Below are 16,592 nucleotides of genomic sequence, written 5' to 3' on the forward strand. Positions count from 1 at the left end.
CTGGAGGTGTGGGAGAAAAGCGGTTATAGTGTGGTGCTGATCGCATCATATCTACAATAGCCAGGACAAGGGAGGCCTTTTCTTTCAAGGCTATTGCACTCAAACATTTGGAGGGTGTTGTAGTGTATGCACAGGAGTAAGTTGGTGCCCAATTTGGTATGGAGGGGGTGGGGTGGCAGAATTGAACTGGGGCTTAACTTTAGCCAGGAGGGTGCACTTACCCCCCCTGATATTTATGGGAAAAGTTAATGAAATTCGAATGGTGAAATTGTAGCGATATTTTGTAACAAAGAACATTGTTTTCTGTGATTGATTGAGGTTTTAAGTCAACTTTATGCACAGTAAGGCTAATTGGGACTGGACCTACGTTTAAAGTGGGATCCAAACCACTATGTGCCTCCACCGGGTATCGAACGCTGGACCCCTTGATTACAAGGCGAGGACGCTACCACTGCACCATCAGGGAGTCCATTGTTCTTGTAACTTACAGGAAGTAAGTTACAGCAACTATTATTATTATTATTATTTTTGAAGTAGGGTTACATTTAAGCTTACAGTCTATTTAATACTTATAATCTAACTAGGGTCTTTCTTTTCCCTTTGTGCGCCTGACGGCGGCACGCTTGGCTGCCATCCGGACGGCAACTCCCGCCAAATCGCGTGCGATATCTCCGCTAGCTTCGAAATGACTTCAAGTTCTCAGAATTATAGTTACAATTACATTCAAAATAAGCAAGTTAATTGTCACGGGGGATGTTGGAAATGTTGTCCTCGTGCATCCACTCGTTTTTGGTACGGTTTTAGGAAATTTGTGGGCTGATACCGGAGATTTGTTTTAAATTTTATGCAATAATAGGCTAACGGTTTACCATAAAATGTATTTTCTTGTTTCCTTGTGCAAGATAATGTAGGCGTTTATTTTTAAAAACAGTCTCGTGACATTTCTGAGTGGTATTGATTGATTGATTGAGTTGGTGTTTTAAGTACAATATGCACAGTAAGGCTAATCGGGACTGGAGCTACAGTTTAAAGTTGGATCCGAACCACTGTGCTTCTATCGGGTATGGAACCCCTTGATCACAAGGCGACGATGTTACCACTACACCATCGGGGAGGCACAAAAGTTGTAAAGGAGAGAATGCATTGGCGTCCCTTGAAATTATTTGCGCCTTATTAAATCAATATTGATTACAGCCTGCAAAAAAAATTGGACCCAAAAATTTTCTTGCTCGTTTTGCTTCGCTCGCAATATATCATTATTCTCTGTAATGCATTGTAAATTACCAGAACCACTATGTGCCTGAGTGAGTGGTATTCATGTTTCACAGGTATAGTGTTCTTTTGTGACTGTTTTAGTCACAAGTGCTTCTTTCGAAGATAACAGCTTTTTCAGTGCATAATCCATGAAAATGATGAAAAATGTTCAGCACGTTTAGTTTGATTTGATTTGATTTATTTTACTTCACTTTTTGTGCCACTTTTGGCTAATTTGCGAAGATTGAGATGAATGATATGATTAAATTCATGAATGAACACTCACAAACATCCATGCCCAGGCTAGGAATCGAACCTGGGACCCCTGGCGTCGTAGGGCGATGTGCAGAACGATTAGTACCTATTTTGTATGTTGTTCTTATTTGTCTGCTTATTTTGCGAGTTTTTAGTGCCTATCAATCCTCATCCTGTTTATAAGCCCTTATTTAACCTCCCATAGATTTGTACGAGGGCCACTATTTATATTTTGAGCCTTGGCAACACTGATTGAAGTTAGGCGCGATTTGACGTTTGCACGGAATCGTCTGGCATTATTGACCATAACGTACTTCAAATGTTTTGTCAATAGCTTGATTTGTGTTGTTTATGTTGCCTTGGAGATTGCGCGACAACAATAAAATGGAATTAACTCGTGAACATTTTCGTGCGATGATTTTTTACGATTTTCGACGTGGATTATCAAGACAAGAGTGCATCGATCAACTTACTTCCACATTTGGCGATGAAGCCCCATCCTTTGCCACTGTGAAACGCTGGTATAACGAATTTAATCGTGGCCGCCATTCGCTCACCAACGAGATTCGCGAAGGTCGTCCAAAATCAGTTGTTGTTCAAGAAAACATTGATGCTGTGCAAAACCTAATACTGCAAGATCGTCATGTGACATACTGTGAGATTGAGGCAACCATAGGCATTAGTTCCACCTGCATATATAAAATATTACATGATCATTTAGCTGTGAGAAAGGTATGTTCTCGTTGGATCCCACACAATTTGACAAAAACTCAAAAAGACGCTCGCGTCAATTAATGCAAACAAATGCTCAATAAATACAATCGTGGTGCTTCAAAAGACGTATATAAGATTGTAACAGGTGACGAATCATGGATATATGCATATGAGCCGGAACGTAAAAAGCAGTCGACTGTATGGGTGTTTCAAGATGAACCCAATCCAACAAAAGTTGTTTGCGCTCGAAGCACATCGAAACAAATGGTCGCCTGTTTCTTCGGGAAAACTGGTCATGTGGCAACTGTGCCTTTAGAGGAACATAGAACGGTCAACTCTGAATGGTACACAACAATTTGTTTGCCAGAGGTCTTCGGTCAAATACGGAAAACAAACAAACGCCGTCGGATCATTCTTCACCAAGACAATGCCAGCTGTCACACATCTCGTCTAACAACCGACTTTATGAACAGTCAAAAAATCGAATTGATGGGTCATCCGCCGTACAGTCCTGATTTGGCACCCAATGACTTCTCTTTTGTTCCCGAATGTCAAGAATAAATTGCGTGGACAACGATTTTCGTTGGCGGAAGACGCCGTTGATGCGTTCAAAAACCATATTATGGAGGTGTTCCAAGAAGATTGGAAAAACTGCTTTGACAAATAGTTCGAACGAATGCAAAAGTGTATTGACCATAAAGGAGAATACTTCGAAAAACAATAAAGCAGTTTTCAATGCCAAGTTCCTGTTTTTTCATTGCTAGGTTCAAAATATAAATAGTGACCCTCGTAATAGTGATGACCGTGGATGGTGTAAATAATATAGGGCACTGAAAGGTTTCATATAAAAATTATGTAACATATTGAAAACAGTTAGTAATTAAACTTGCGCGAATTCTTTCAGTCTATAATGATGAAAACTTTTCTTAATCACAGAGACTTTATTTCTGCCCTTTGGGCGCTTGACGGCGAACCGCTTCGCGGCCGCCCAGACGGCCACTCCCGTCAAATCCTTTTGTGATATCTCCGCTATGGAAACCGTTCGAAATGACTTCAAGTTCTCAGAATTACAGTTACAAATACAATCAAAATAAGCACGTACCTTGTCACAGGGGATGTTGGAAATGTTGTCCTCGTGCATCGACACGATTTTGGCATGTTTATCGGAAATATCCATTTACACGCAACAGTTCAGCTTCTGAAATTGCTACAGTTTCTCTCCTGATATTCTCCATCAGTTCTTCTAATGTGTAAAGGTTTGTTGCATAGACTTTATTTTACAATTTCTGCCATAGATAAACAACACGTTACTAACTCTAACCGATAAGTCAGGGTGACAAAAGAGGAACGGGAGAAGAAGCCACGTTAGTTTAGAGATTGAGATGTCGCGGGTTCGAGTCACGAGATCAGCCCGAAACACTCACGCCCATGTAGCCATGCACACTGAATCGGTTGATTTCGCTAAATTTGGCGGAAAACTGGGAAATGGCACAACATGCGATAAAAATGTGAGAGAAACATTGCAGAAATGCGAGATTGTTAAAGAAAGTTACATTTAAACAAGGCTGCAAATCTGAAACTTAGAAAGTACAACAATGGAACACAAGCTCTCTCTCATTGATGAAAAAGGACAGATGAAGGTAGACACTTCTTGTGATCAAAATGTGATAAAAGTACTGTAGTATAGTGGGTTATTTTAAAATAAAATTAAATTTGGAAAAGGCTAGATATCCCTTTTAATAACGATTTCGAAATGAACGAAAGGTCCCATTGTAGCTGGGAAAGAAGAGATAAAGTCACAATTTTTTATCAAAATGTGATAAAAGAATAGTTTTTATTAAATAAAATTAAATTTAGAAAGAAAGGGTAGATATCCTTATTCAAAATGATTTCAACAACGGAAGTAAGGTTCCATTGTTCTCTGTAAATGGAACCTTGCTTCGTTAGAGAAGAATATTAAACGTGGATCAATTACCCCACCACTAACAATCCCCATAATTCATTTACAGAAATTTAACAGACTCTCGTTCTCAATCTCTTCACAAAGTTTCGCACGGTATTTCTGTGTGGAACAGGCACACCTGGGAATTCTGTTGAAAATCGTCTACGAACATCCCTTCAAGAATTGAAGACTAAAACGATGTAAGTCCCAAAATAATTCAAAGACCGTTTTCCACGTTAAACTGTGAAATGTGCCATGTTTTATAGTGTGGTAAACGTGAAAAGTGGCTGGTAGCCATCTAAGTAATTCAAAGGGCATGTAAAGAGGTCACTAGTGTGAACGTTCTTACGGGCTGATGTGCGGAACAATGCGATTTCCCAACACTTTCGCTTTTGGCACTTACAACGTTTACCACTTTTAGTGCTCAATTTGTAATCAGATACGAATCGTACGTAAAAACGTTTTGTTGTATTGATTGATTGAGTTGATGTTTTAAGTCCACTTTATGAACATTAAGGCTAATCGGGACTGGACCTACAGCTTAAATTGGGATCCGAACCACTATGCGGCTCTACCGGGTATCGAACCCGGGACCCCTTGATTACAAGGCGACGGAACACTTTACGCTTAATAAACACTGTATAAACAATAAAAAATCGCAACAACACTTGTAACACGTAACCACTTTAAAAATACGACTGAACTAAGACCGCAAAATTACTGAAATGAAATGGGGTTAAGAAATAAATCCACAAGTTATGCTCAAAGCCATGTGTTTCAGTTGGAAACTTAATGCCCTTTTAGCGTGTCTTGTTACCAAAGCTACGCGAAATTTCCTAAAAACGTGACAAAAACGAGTGGATGCACGAGGACAACATTTCCAACATCCCCCGTGACAATTGACGTGCTTATTTTGAATGTAATTGTAACTATAATTCTGAGAACTTGAAGTCATTTCGAAGCTTGCGGCTTCCATAGCGGAGATATCGCACGCGATTTGGCGGGAGTTGGCGTCCGGGCGGCAGTGAAGCGTTCCGTCGTCAGGCGCGCAAAGGGGAAAGAAAGACCCTGTATAAAAAAAAACAGTTTTTTGTCCTACATGAATTAGTATATTAAATATCCAGTTATGAAAATTCTATATATAAACACAGAATATGGAAATTACAAATGTATGTAATTTTAAAAAAAAACATAAGTAGTAGTAGTTGTAGTGGTAATAATAATAATAATCACAAAAATAATAGCAATAATAATAATAATAATAATAATAATAATAATAATAAAAGTTTCTATAACTGCCCCCTCTTGAGAAAATATCCTGCGTGTTCTCTTGATTACTTTGCTCCTCAGCACCCAGGAGGTTAATAAAAGTATCCTTGAACTCGGAAATTTTTTAATACCCAGTGTTCGAATTGAAGAAAATGTAGAAGAACTACTGATCAGTGGTGGCGACTAGGGGTGGTGTGGTGGGGCAGATGCCCCCATCCACTTTTTACTCCCGCATTATGGCCTCTTAATTCTAACCCTTGTTTACAAAAAATAATAAACTGTCCTTGCACCCCCCCTCCACCAGTTTTGGCACCCAATCGCCGCTACTGATTTCAATGCATAAATGATGTGTTGCAGCATGATGTCCTTCCTGTAGCCTCAGTTCAGAAAATTTTGTCACGGGAAAATCGTCCCTGTACGTAGAGTTGAAAATTATTCCAAGAAAGTCTTTTTTGGGGGTTGGGGGAAACAGTTTTTTCCGCAGCATTTTTGTTGAGCTTCTTTCGACTTCTTACCTTTGCAAAATTTGGCATTAATGCCAAAACTCACAACTGAAACTGCAAGTGAAATACTGTAGATTAGCCGAAGTTAGCAAAAAGCCAAAATTTTAGTTTTTAAAACATTTTTGCAGAAAATAAAATCATACATTCAAAAAAGCCAACTTTTTTGCAGCTCTGACTTTAGAGCCATACCCAGCTGGAAATTTTTCCAATTGGTTCTGATAACCAAAATGAGTTTTTAGACACTCTATTGGAACCGATTGGTCTATCAGAACCGATTGGCCAATTGTAATGAATTGGTTTCTATTGGAAAGTATTTTATTGTTTTCAATATATTGCTTATGAAAAATTCATATCTATACAACTGTAAATGCAATGGAGAAATCATATAAAACAAAAAGTAACTCTGTGGTAAAGCATGTGGAATTTGTAACTTAGAAAAACTTTCACATACAAAAATTCTTCAAATACAGGGTGGGCCATATTGATGGGACACATTTCAAATGCATATGTGGAGCATGTAGGAAGCAACATTTATTACCAAATATATGGAAAACACTGCCAAAGGACGGGAGTTTTGCACTGTGTTCAGTGTTTGAAGATTACATCCCTCAGATGAACACCACCTTGAGGAGAACATTCTTTAGCTCTAACAGTCATGTTCAACATAATTTTGCTCAAGGTTTCTGCTGGGATGGCCGCTATCTTCCTTTGGATGTTGTCCTTCAGTTCACTGATGGTAGTGGGCCTTGTGGTGTACAACTTGTCGTTTAGGTAACCCCACAGGAAGTAGTCCGGTGGAGTTAGATCCAGGGATCTGGATGGCCAATGGACATCACCGAATCTCGAGATGAGCAATCCCGGGAAGTGTCGTCGAAGGGTTGTCATTGACACTACTGCTGTATGACTAGTGGCACCATCCTGCAGCAGCCACATGTCCCTTAGGCCAAGCCGTCTCATTTCGGGTATGAAGAATGTTCGTAGCAGAGGTGTTGTACCGCTCAGCGGTGACTTTGACGGTGTCATTCTGTTCGTCCTGAAAAAAATATTGGCCTATCACACAGGCATAACTCACTGCACACCACACAGTAACCTTGGCACTGTGCAATGGCCTTTCATGCAACAGTTGCGGATTTTGTCTTGTCCAGAATCGACAGTTTTGTTTATTAACATACCCACTCAGGTGCAAATGTGCTTCATCTGACGTGATCAAGTGTTGCACAAAGTCATCACCTTTGCTGATTAACCAATTACAGAATGTGGTTTTGTGAACCTTATCTTGGTCGAACAATTTATGCACCACCTGTAGCTTGTACAGAGTCCTTTTTGAGGATTCACCGCATGCTGGTCCGTGGAATATGAAATTGCTGACACAATCGCCGAGTATGACCTTTCGGGATGGTTCTACCCATTTCTTGAAATTATGTCTGAAACGTCTTTGTGCTGTGATGATGGAGCTTCTGCTACTGAAGAACGCCTCCACAACGTACAAAATTTCAACTGCTGTCCACATCACGATGATTCCTTGCCACAATGAAAGAAACATGTAACAGTAACTCGCATCCTTACACTTCCTATTAAGCTATATCTAAAACATGCACGACAGTTATTGCTCGCAGTAATATAAATATAAATGTGTCCCATCAATATGGCCCACCCGTTATATGAACACATTTTTAACTCTGTAGCTTAATTGTGTTTAACACAACTTATAGAAAATCGAAAAACTGCTGCTTCAGTCATAAATTGACATGTTGTTCTTCCTTTATACTTGCGAAAACAGCAACAAATTAGGTTAAGCAAGGAATCTGACCCACAATACTTGAAGAAGTGATAGACAAAGAAAACACTGTGGAGATCGACTTAGTTGATCAAAAGATTGCTCAATTTTCCAATTGCATTACATACATACAAGAATAAGAATAGAATTTCCATATTGCAAAAAATAGGAACTAATATGAACGTTTATTCCAACTACTAACTGCTTTAAGGTTGAGTTGGTTCTTAAGAAATATATCTTCTTAGGTATTTACGAGTATTAAGATAAATCTGACTTCAGTAATATGCATTAGATTTCAGAAGAAACTCAGTTCAAGTGTGCTGTCATTCCAATGAACTTCTAAATCACAGGAAATGTGGGTGTCAAGAATTAAACTACCTATGCTTTGAGTCAATAAATTAATTTATAACATATTCATTCTACAATATATACAAACTTACAATTTGATACAATTCATCAATTGAGATTCCGATTGAAACCAATATATTTTGATACTTATATTAGGCATCCGGTAGAATCCGATTCATTCCAATTGAAACCAATTCAATCCAATTGGAATTTCAATTGAAACCAATAGAAAATTCCAGCTCTGTCACACCGATACATGACAATGCTTGTACTGTTTCAACCTTCGTTCAATTTCATTGTTAGGTAAGAGTCACGTTCACTTTACTGAAACCTCTTTCACACTTAGTCATTGGTTGGAATGGTCTGTAGTTTGCAGAAAGTTCAGTCAGCAAAGCACCTATTGAGCACGTGTTCATGTTTTTGCATTTGTTGCAAACTGATCAGTCCCTTTCTATTTAACCCTAGCACACAACAAGTGATTTCTTTGTCACCATACAGCATACGTTCTGTTTCATTTTCTGGCCACTTCTCATGGTTCAAAATAGATGCTTCTTCAAATATTCCATGATAATCTGGAATTAATATTTATCAGTAACTCCCTGAAGGAAATGCTTCCGAAAATATGATTTTTGTTATCATCGGCTTCAGATGTTTCAGTTAGTGGTACACTCATAAATGCTTTGTTTTGAGAAAACTAAAATTCTACATCTTCACACTTTCACACATTGAAGTTAGTGATTTTTTTTTTTTTGCCACAGCCAGTTCCTGCCTTGCAGTAATTACACTAGCACTTCTACTCTGTAGAAGCAATGAAAACTGTTTGAGGAAATCTAATCAACATTGGAAAGTTGATACCTTCTTTAGTATTCCTTTGCACTTTCTCTTTATTTTCAACTGATAGCTGCACTGAGCTCAGGACTCGAAAATAAATGTACAAGCGCCAAATAATTATTTATTACTGTCGACACAGATTGATAAGATGCCACCCAACAAACGTCAAACATTTTGTTAATTTCCATCATTGTTGTTGTCACTGTTTCACTACTCACGAACAGATCCTTTTGATTTTGCTGTTTTGACTGAACGTAAAATAAAGTGCATCCATAAAAGATTTCGAGTGCAATGACTGTATCTTCTTTCACAACATCGTGAACAGCAAGCTAGAATTTATGACTCAAAAAGTGAGTAACTGATGCCATCCAAAATAATAATAGAGTACACATTCAGAAGGGGGAGGGGATTTTTTCCCTGGTTGGGAGTGAAAATGTAAATGTAGAACCAGGGATGAAAAAAGTAGAAGGGGGAAAAATTCCCTGGCTTCCCCCTTCAATTCAAACACTGGTAATACCTGAAAATTTGTGGGGAAAGTTCCCCTGCCATGTTACGCCTTTGCATGTATGGAAAAATGATGGATGACAACAAAAGTGAGTTGTAATTCATGTGTAAAAGTAGAGAATAAAATTGATTAAAAGCTAACTAGCATCCTTGTAAGTAGGAAATTCACAACTCGTAATGAATTAATTGTCAATTTCGACCAGGGGCAGCCACTCATAAGGACAATACGGATGCCGCACTGCCTTGTTTACTACAAGTGAACAAACATTACATAAACATTTATATATTAGCTTTTACATTGTCTGAATTGCAAATATTCCATTGCTTATAGATCGTTGGTTAGTCGGTTCTGTATTCATTCTTCCGCGACAATTGCGAAGATTTCATGCCACTGTGCGGGGGAATACGGAACTTCGAGAGAAATCAGGCGGGGCGCCGTCCTCCCACTTTACAAGACGTAGAGCATTCTCAGGTGAGGGGTAAGAGGCGAGGGAACTGGCGGAATAACACGTGCGGGATCTGTGGCTGGGAGAACGAAGGGTTTGTCGTCCGAAACCCATCCCCTAGGTGAAACTGGCCCTCTCTCCGGAGAACGGTAAACAATGAAGAGTTGCCAGAAGCAATGAAGTTAACATAAGAAAAAAATTACCAACCGTTGAAAAAAATCATTCTGTATTCCATAATCTTATTCACTTATGACATAAGAGTAGAGCAATAAATAACACAATTTCCAATGAGGAAAGAAAATATCGGTAACTGAAAATGTACAGACTCTTGCTTGATTTTTGTTATTTACCGTCGCTTTCTGCTGCTTTTCGGTAATCACGACGATGAGGATGGACGATGATATAATGAAATTGATGGAGGGGCACTCACAAAGAACACACATACCCATGCCGGGATTCGAAGCCAGGAGCCCTGGTTTTGTAATGTGGTATGCTAGCCACGGAAGTCGGCTATAGATTCTTGCTACATGCAAAATTATCATACGAGTATAGCTATATGCGTTGTATTTTTCTGAGTTTAGTGAAAAGTACATTTGGATTACAATGATGTGGAGTACATCACGTAGATTTAATTACATGTTTTGATTAGCACGTTTGAAAAAATTCCTGATATTGTGACAAAGTTGTCCAATTTCTTTTCAAGGCGGATGTTAAATAAATTAGAAACTCGTCATCTAAACTCACCAAGAGCCGCTACAGGAACCTGTGAACTACAAATTTCTGAAAATTTGGCAAAATTGTCTGGCAACCCCGAAGCAATAAAACGACCAGATGGGGAGACGATAGTATTGACTACAAGGCGCTGTAGTATTGACACTTGTTGTTTCTTCGTTTTCCATGGAAAAGTGAAGCTTTTTCGATACTTGTGTGCTATAGTTGTGCATTTTTCTATATTCCTTGATTTGTCGCGATGAACAGTGTGGAGAAATTGTTGGTGCTAAGTTTTTCTACCAGAAGTCTGGATGAAAAATAAACATAAAAAACATAGGCCGAATTTGAATCTAGAACAAATGTCAAAGAAGGGAGGTCGTGAGTTCACTCGCAAATTTCGCGTTGAAGGACAGAAGGATGAATTTCAGTTACATGTCTGAAGATTTCTGGAAAGTTTGAAGTTTTTACTTTAGAGCTTCTGGTAACGCAGATATCACCTTTCCAGTGACATATTTATTTTGGTACCCTATTTCACATATCAAATAGTCATGTTGAACAGGAAACTTTTTCTGTGTAACTTTTTTACTAGAAATTTTCACGATCAATGCACGTAAATATTCGTCATTGTGCTTATCAAGTTGTGTAAAAATTAATATCCCCTTCTTCTGAATTTTCCCCTCTGTTAAACGACTAAATCTGTTAGAATTCTATTTCTTTTTCCATCTTCTTCGCATTACTGTTAAATAATTATTAATTTATTATAATATGTGCAAACGTGTAAAACATGATATTCGGTAAACACGAACGTTTCAATTTCTTATCACGTTGGCTGTTATACGAAATTCATCATTTAAACTCGCATTACTAGTAGAGCAAATTTGTGCCGGCTCCCGTGGCGGAGTGGTCCCGGGTTCGAATCCTGGCCTGGGCATGGATGTTTGTGAGTGTCCATTCATCAATTTCATCATATCACTCATCCCCATCTTCGCAAATTAGCCAAATCTGGTACAAAAGGCGAAGTAAAATGAAGCAAATCAATAGAGCAAATTTGTGAGCTATCGCCCCTCCACTTTGGTTCACCACGAGCCGCTACTGCTTTCGACTACATGCAAGGATATAGGTTAATTGTGTTCTTTTTCTTTTTCATGTTTGTTTTAGCATGTATTGTGGAATACAGTAAAGGACAGGAATTTTCTTCACCCTTTCTTTAAATAGCAAGAGTGATTCACTACAAAAATTGCAAGCACAAATTCTTTACTGCCAGCAGCATTTTAGTCCTTACACACAGATTTCATCATACCAAATCAAATCAATTAACTATTGAAACAAAGCTATATGAAAGACATACAATAGTGTTTCTTAATGCACTTAGTTTATTCCAAGCCAAGCTATATATTCAAGGGCACCAGCAGGATTTTTTACCACAAGGGAGGGGAGGGGGAGCAAGCAAGGCATTCCCCAAACCAATGCTTCAGTTTGAAGCTATTGTGTTCCTGTAATAATTTGTATGTCTCATTTGTTATTACATAATTAATACAAATTACTGTGATTGAAGTAAATTATATGTGCAAAATATATAATTAAAGACTGACATTTATTTTCCAGGGGGCCAAAGGTTTCCTTCCTAAACCACTCTGTCGCTGTTTATGCAAAATTATGCTACACAGGTGAAACTGTGACAGCAAAAAATCAGATGATGCTAGGGTTGACTCAACAATTTGTTGGTAGGGCAACGGCATGGTATACCAGAGACCCAGGTTCAAGTCTTCATCGAGCCTACATTTTCTTTGTTGAAATTTCTACATAGTGCATCTTCTGTGTGAGCCAAATCTTAATAAAAAGAGAGTTAAATTTCTTGTTTCAAAACATGTGTAACACAGTGGCATGTGGTGACATTTTCCGTTGGGGAATGACATCCCGAAAATTAAGAAAACCAAGAATCCTTTGCTTGTATATGTACGTACTGAAAAAATAAGCAGAAAGATGAATGTCTTAACGCAGTTGTTCATTTATTCGAACTTAAGTTGGTCTGTTGTCAAATGCATTTAATGCGACTGACGATCGTGGATCATTGAGCCAATTTTAACATATTGCAATATTCATAAATCCACTTTGGCACCAAGTAGTTATTTCCATAGAAAATAGTAAACAATATTAACACTAAAGTTTCTTTCGGTTTTCACATAACCACTCGAACTTACCGTAGTTTGAAAGTTTGTTACATTTGAAGCCCTTCTCTGCTGGCACAATTCAGGGATATCTGGAGTTGGATGTCCAGACTTCAGATTTCACAACACATACACACAGAAAGAGAGAGAGAGAGAGAGAGAGAGAGAGAATTGCAAAAAAGAAAAATACAAATACACACGTCTGAAAAACAAAAACTTTTAATCTCACAAAGCACTTGTAAAAAATGTGATTGCAGTCAGCGAGTGTTACCAACTCCATTTGACGGATGTGTCTATGGACGTGTTAGATGTCTTAATAGACCAAATGTTCTGAAACGTTTATCTTCACATAGAATATGTCAGCAATCATATGTTTGTGTTGCTCCTGTGCTTTGAAGCTTTATAGTTTATTTAAAAATATAAAATATGTTACTGGCTTGGATGATATGTCACAATGCTGGCAGTACAGTACAGTACACGTGGACATTTAATAGTGCAGTTTACAACACTGAGTAGTTCAATTGACTTCACCGATGACATCCAACTTTCTTTCATCCCATACCAATTGAAAAACAAAGTTTCCCTCCACATTAAGTACCCTCTCATTGGGTGGTTCAAGGTCACCTGTTTATGTTTCAGTCCCTTGCTGGCCCAGGCTACAGGCTGGCCAGGGTGATGTGTCACAGATATTTTGTCAACATGCCACAAGAGGGTGTTGATGGCCTCATATCGGAAAAGGACGAACATTGGAGGCTTGCAGGTTGATTCTGTTGAAGTAACAAGGAAATAATGAAAAAATATAAGTTAAAGAAATAACTTTGTAACGTAATGATGTTGGCAAGCACTGCTGTACTGGAGTACACACACGTGGTGTGACTTGTTTTCCATAATGAGAAGGGTTTCACAATTGGAATCTTGAAATAAATATTTTAAACAATCATAACTTTTCTGTGTGGTATTCAGATTCTTTGAATAAGTTTTTATGTTCCAGGTACGTCTGTGGCATCAAATTTAACTTTGCTGGTACAAAATGTTCCCAATGACCTTTCTAAGGCTGTGTGCATTGCCCGAAATGATGCTGCTTTGTTTGCACTCTATTGGTCCATGGAATCAAGCACTCCCATAGGTATGTGTGTGTGTGTATATATATATATAAATATATATTGTTTTATTTAGAGTTTGTGTTTGATTATATAATTTAACATCACTTTTCTGCCTCTTAATTAACAACTGCAACAATTGGGATGGATGCTGATTATACACACAATTATATAAGTTGATAAATGTGCAAATACAATGAATTACGTATGTCCTGTTCAAGACTCAAACTTGTGGCCTTCAGTGATCACTCATTGGGCATTGAACCTTGGACCCCTTGATTACAATGCTACGACATTACCACTACTCCATCTGCGAGGCCTTGCCTGTATTTCCTGTGACAGAACTGAATACATAGACAATTTAGCATTAACAAGGATTTTATTTTTCTTAACACAATTTGTCATTCATTTTGAAACAATTTGGCATAAGAAACAATTGTTTGAAATTATTACATAGAGTTAATCCTTTCAAATTTGTGTTTACATGGAAAAGTTATAAACTGTAATTAGTGATAAAGCATTGTTCAAACTAACTATCTTTCCTGTAAATTGAAATAATCAGAATTAATGTTATTAATCTTCAGAATTAATTCTATTTAAAATTCCTAACAGAAAAGATTAAGAGAAAGTGCTAAACAGAATTCGACAACCTTTAAGACAAGATCTTAGCAGAAGTTATTTCATCACTTACATTGCCCATTCGAATATTAAATTAAATTGAAAGAAATGTACACTACAATCAATGAAATGTTCATAATTTATATTTTTTCAAGTTTCCAGGTATGTTGATTCGTATCCTAGGAAAGTCTGCAAATTTGGTGAAAATACAAGTTGTCTCTGGATACAATCAAGAAATTGGACACAGACATCTTCAATGAGCATTCTTACACCTCCTGCACTGGATTATCGGTGGGAAGGTGGGCTGTAGTCTATGATGTACTAGTTAATGTTTTGTCAATTTTATTCATAGAAGGAAGGCAGAAACACAAAGGCTCAGCTTTCGAGTGTCTAGTTAATCTTTCTGTTAACAATCTGCCAGTCATATGATTGATTGATTGATTTATTTGGTGTGTTAAGTCCACTTTAAGCACAGTAAGGCTATCATTAGTCATATGCAGGGCCAGGTTTTTCAATGTGAAAATAAGCGGCAGTTAACTAATTCCAAGATTGCATTCCGAAATAGTGAGTTGGCAATGCTGAACCATGGAAATATTAGTAAATAAATATGCAATCAATCTTAGTATAGTTTCAAACCAAATTGATTGACATTCAACCTGGTGTTTAAATGTAGAACTACACATATGCACGCTGCACTTGAAAGCACATTTTTGCATTGTGATTACAAAATAAATTTCAGGAAAGCATGTACTACAAATTTGGCTTTCTTCTAATAAAGATCGATTTCTTGTACACAAAATGCTCTTACGGAGGACAAGCATACATACTTTCTTACAGAAGAATCATGAGAAGTCAAAAGTCGAAATATAAGTAATTTCTCTCTGTTTATGTAAACACAATGAAACCCTGAATATGTAGAAATTTTGCCATCTTTATGCAAGTGTGTTGCTGTAACGTGCTGCTCAGGATTCAAGTGGAAGCACATGGTACCCTTGTTAAAACACAAGCAATAGGTATACAATATCAAAATTATGTAGAAACCTGTTGAAAAAAATAGACTGACACAGGTGAAAGCTTCCTGCATTGCAGACTGATAAGAACATTTGTATTTAAATTAAATTATAATCCAATGACAATTTGAATTTGTGGATAGTTTTCATAATCACAAACTGACTGTTAAGTTTCTCAGCATTGCAATTCCGAAAAGGTGAGCAAAAATAAAGACTCATCAAAATGTTAAATACGTTTGGCAAAATATCACTTGTATTATTAGTAATTGCCAAAATGCCCATGATTTTTTTTCGAGAGAGGCTGGAATTGTATGGGTGGATAGTACATAAATACTTTTTAAGGGGGGGGTGGCATACACAATATGATATTTCATATTTTTAGAACTTTCCACTCTCAAAAATGACAATCGTGGGTCATTTTAAGAAAGGTATGCATTTACCACTCTGATTTTTCCATACTTCTTCATGGCTTTCATTTAAAAATGCTGATTTTTCAAAATTTCAGAGGGGGCTGTAGCCCCTCTGTGTACGCCAGTGACTTCTTCAGAAATTTCAGAGCAAAATATTATGTTAAATTTGAATAAGAATTTGTCGAACTTCAGTAAACGACCAAAAAATACAACTATAATATAACAAAATATAAAAACTGATATTTTCAATTACATGCCGGTGCCAATCATACATTGAAAAACTGGCCCTAAATGGATTTCAAAATGAATGTTATACTACTGCTCTCCATAAAAGAGATCCATCTGGAATAGAAAGATAATACCTCTTAGAACTAGTGACTACTACATGCATACTGCTAGAGTTGATTTCTAAAACCTATATCTTACCCCACACTACTACACCCTTAAACTCAACACAACCATAAGTTCTCTTGGGATGCCATATTTCCTTGGTGCAAGGGCAATGATACTATTCATGTCTGCGTAACATTCACTATTCACCATCGATGTATTCTATTATTCTAAGCAGATCGACTTACCAGAGATGTGCCTTAAAATATTCAAAGAATTACAATAACAATAAACCCCGGTGCAAAAGCCCTTGTGGGCCAGGGTGTACCTACTGACTGTCGCCCTCACTTATGAGCAATCATTCAACCAGTTATGGGTGGTATGTGGTCAGTACAATGAACC

At 37.6% G+C, this 16,592-nt stretch overlaps 1 protein-coding gene across 1 annotated transcript in view; it reads left to right on the forward strand.

Annotated features, from left to right (window-relative positions):
* The window catches only part of LOC145996588 (receptor-type tyrosine-protein phosphatase S-like), a 183,369-nt gene that overhangs the window by 21,523 nt on the left and 145,254 nt on the right, over positions 1 to 16,592 (forward strand). The window contains exons 2-3 of the mRNA XM_083133125.1: positions 13,714 to 13,848; positions 14,596 to 14,739. Coding sequence (XP_082989251.1) covers positions 13,714 to 13,848; positions 14,596 to 14,739 — 279 coding nt within the window. The remainder of the gene's footprint in view (positions 1 to 13,713; positions 13,849 to 14,595; positions 14,740 to 16,592) is intronic.

The sequence above is a fragment of the Lepisma saccharinum genome, chromosome 12, assembly GCF_977018435.1.
Source record: "Lepisma saccharinum chromosome 12, izLepSacc3.1, whole genome shotgun sequence".
Classification (NCBI taxonomy): Eukaryota; Metazoa; Arthropoda; class Insecta; order Zygentoma; family Lepismatidae; genus Lepisma; species Lepisma saccharinum.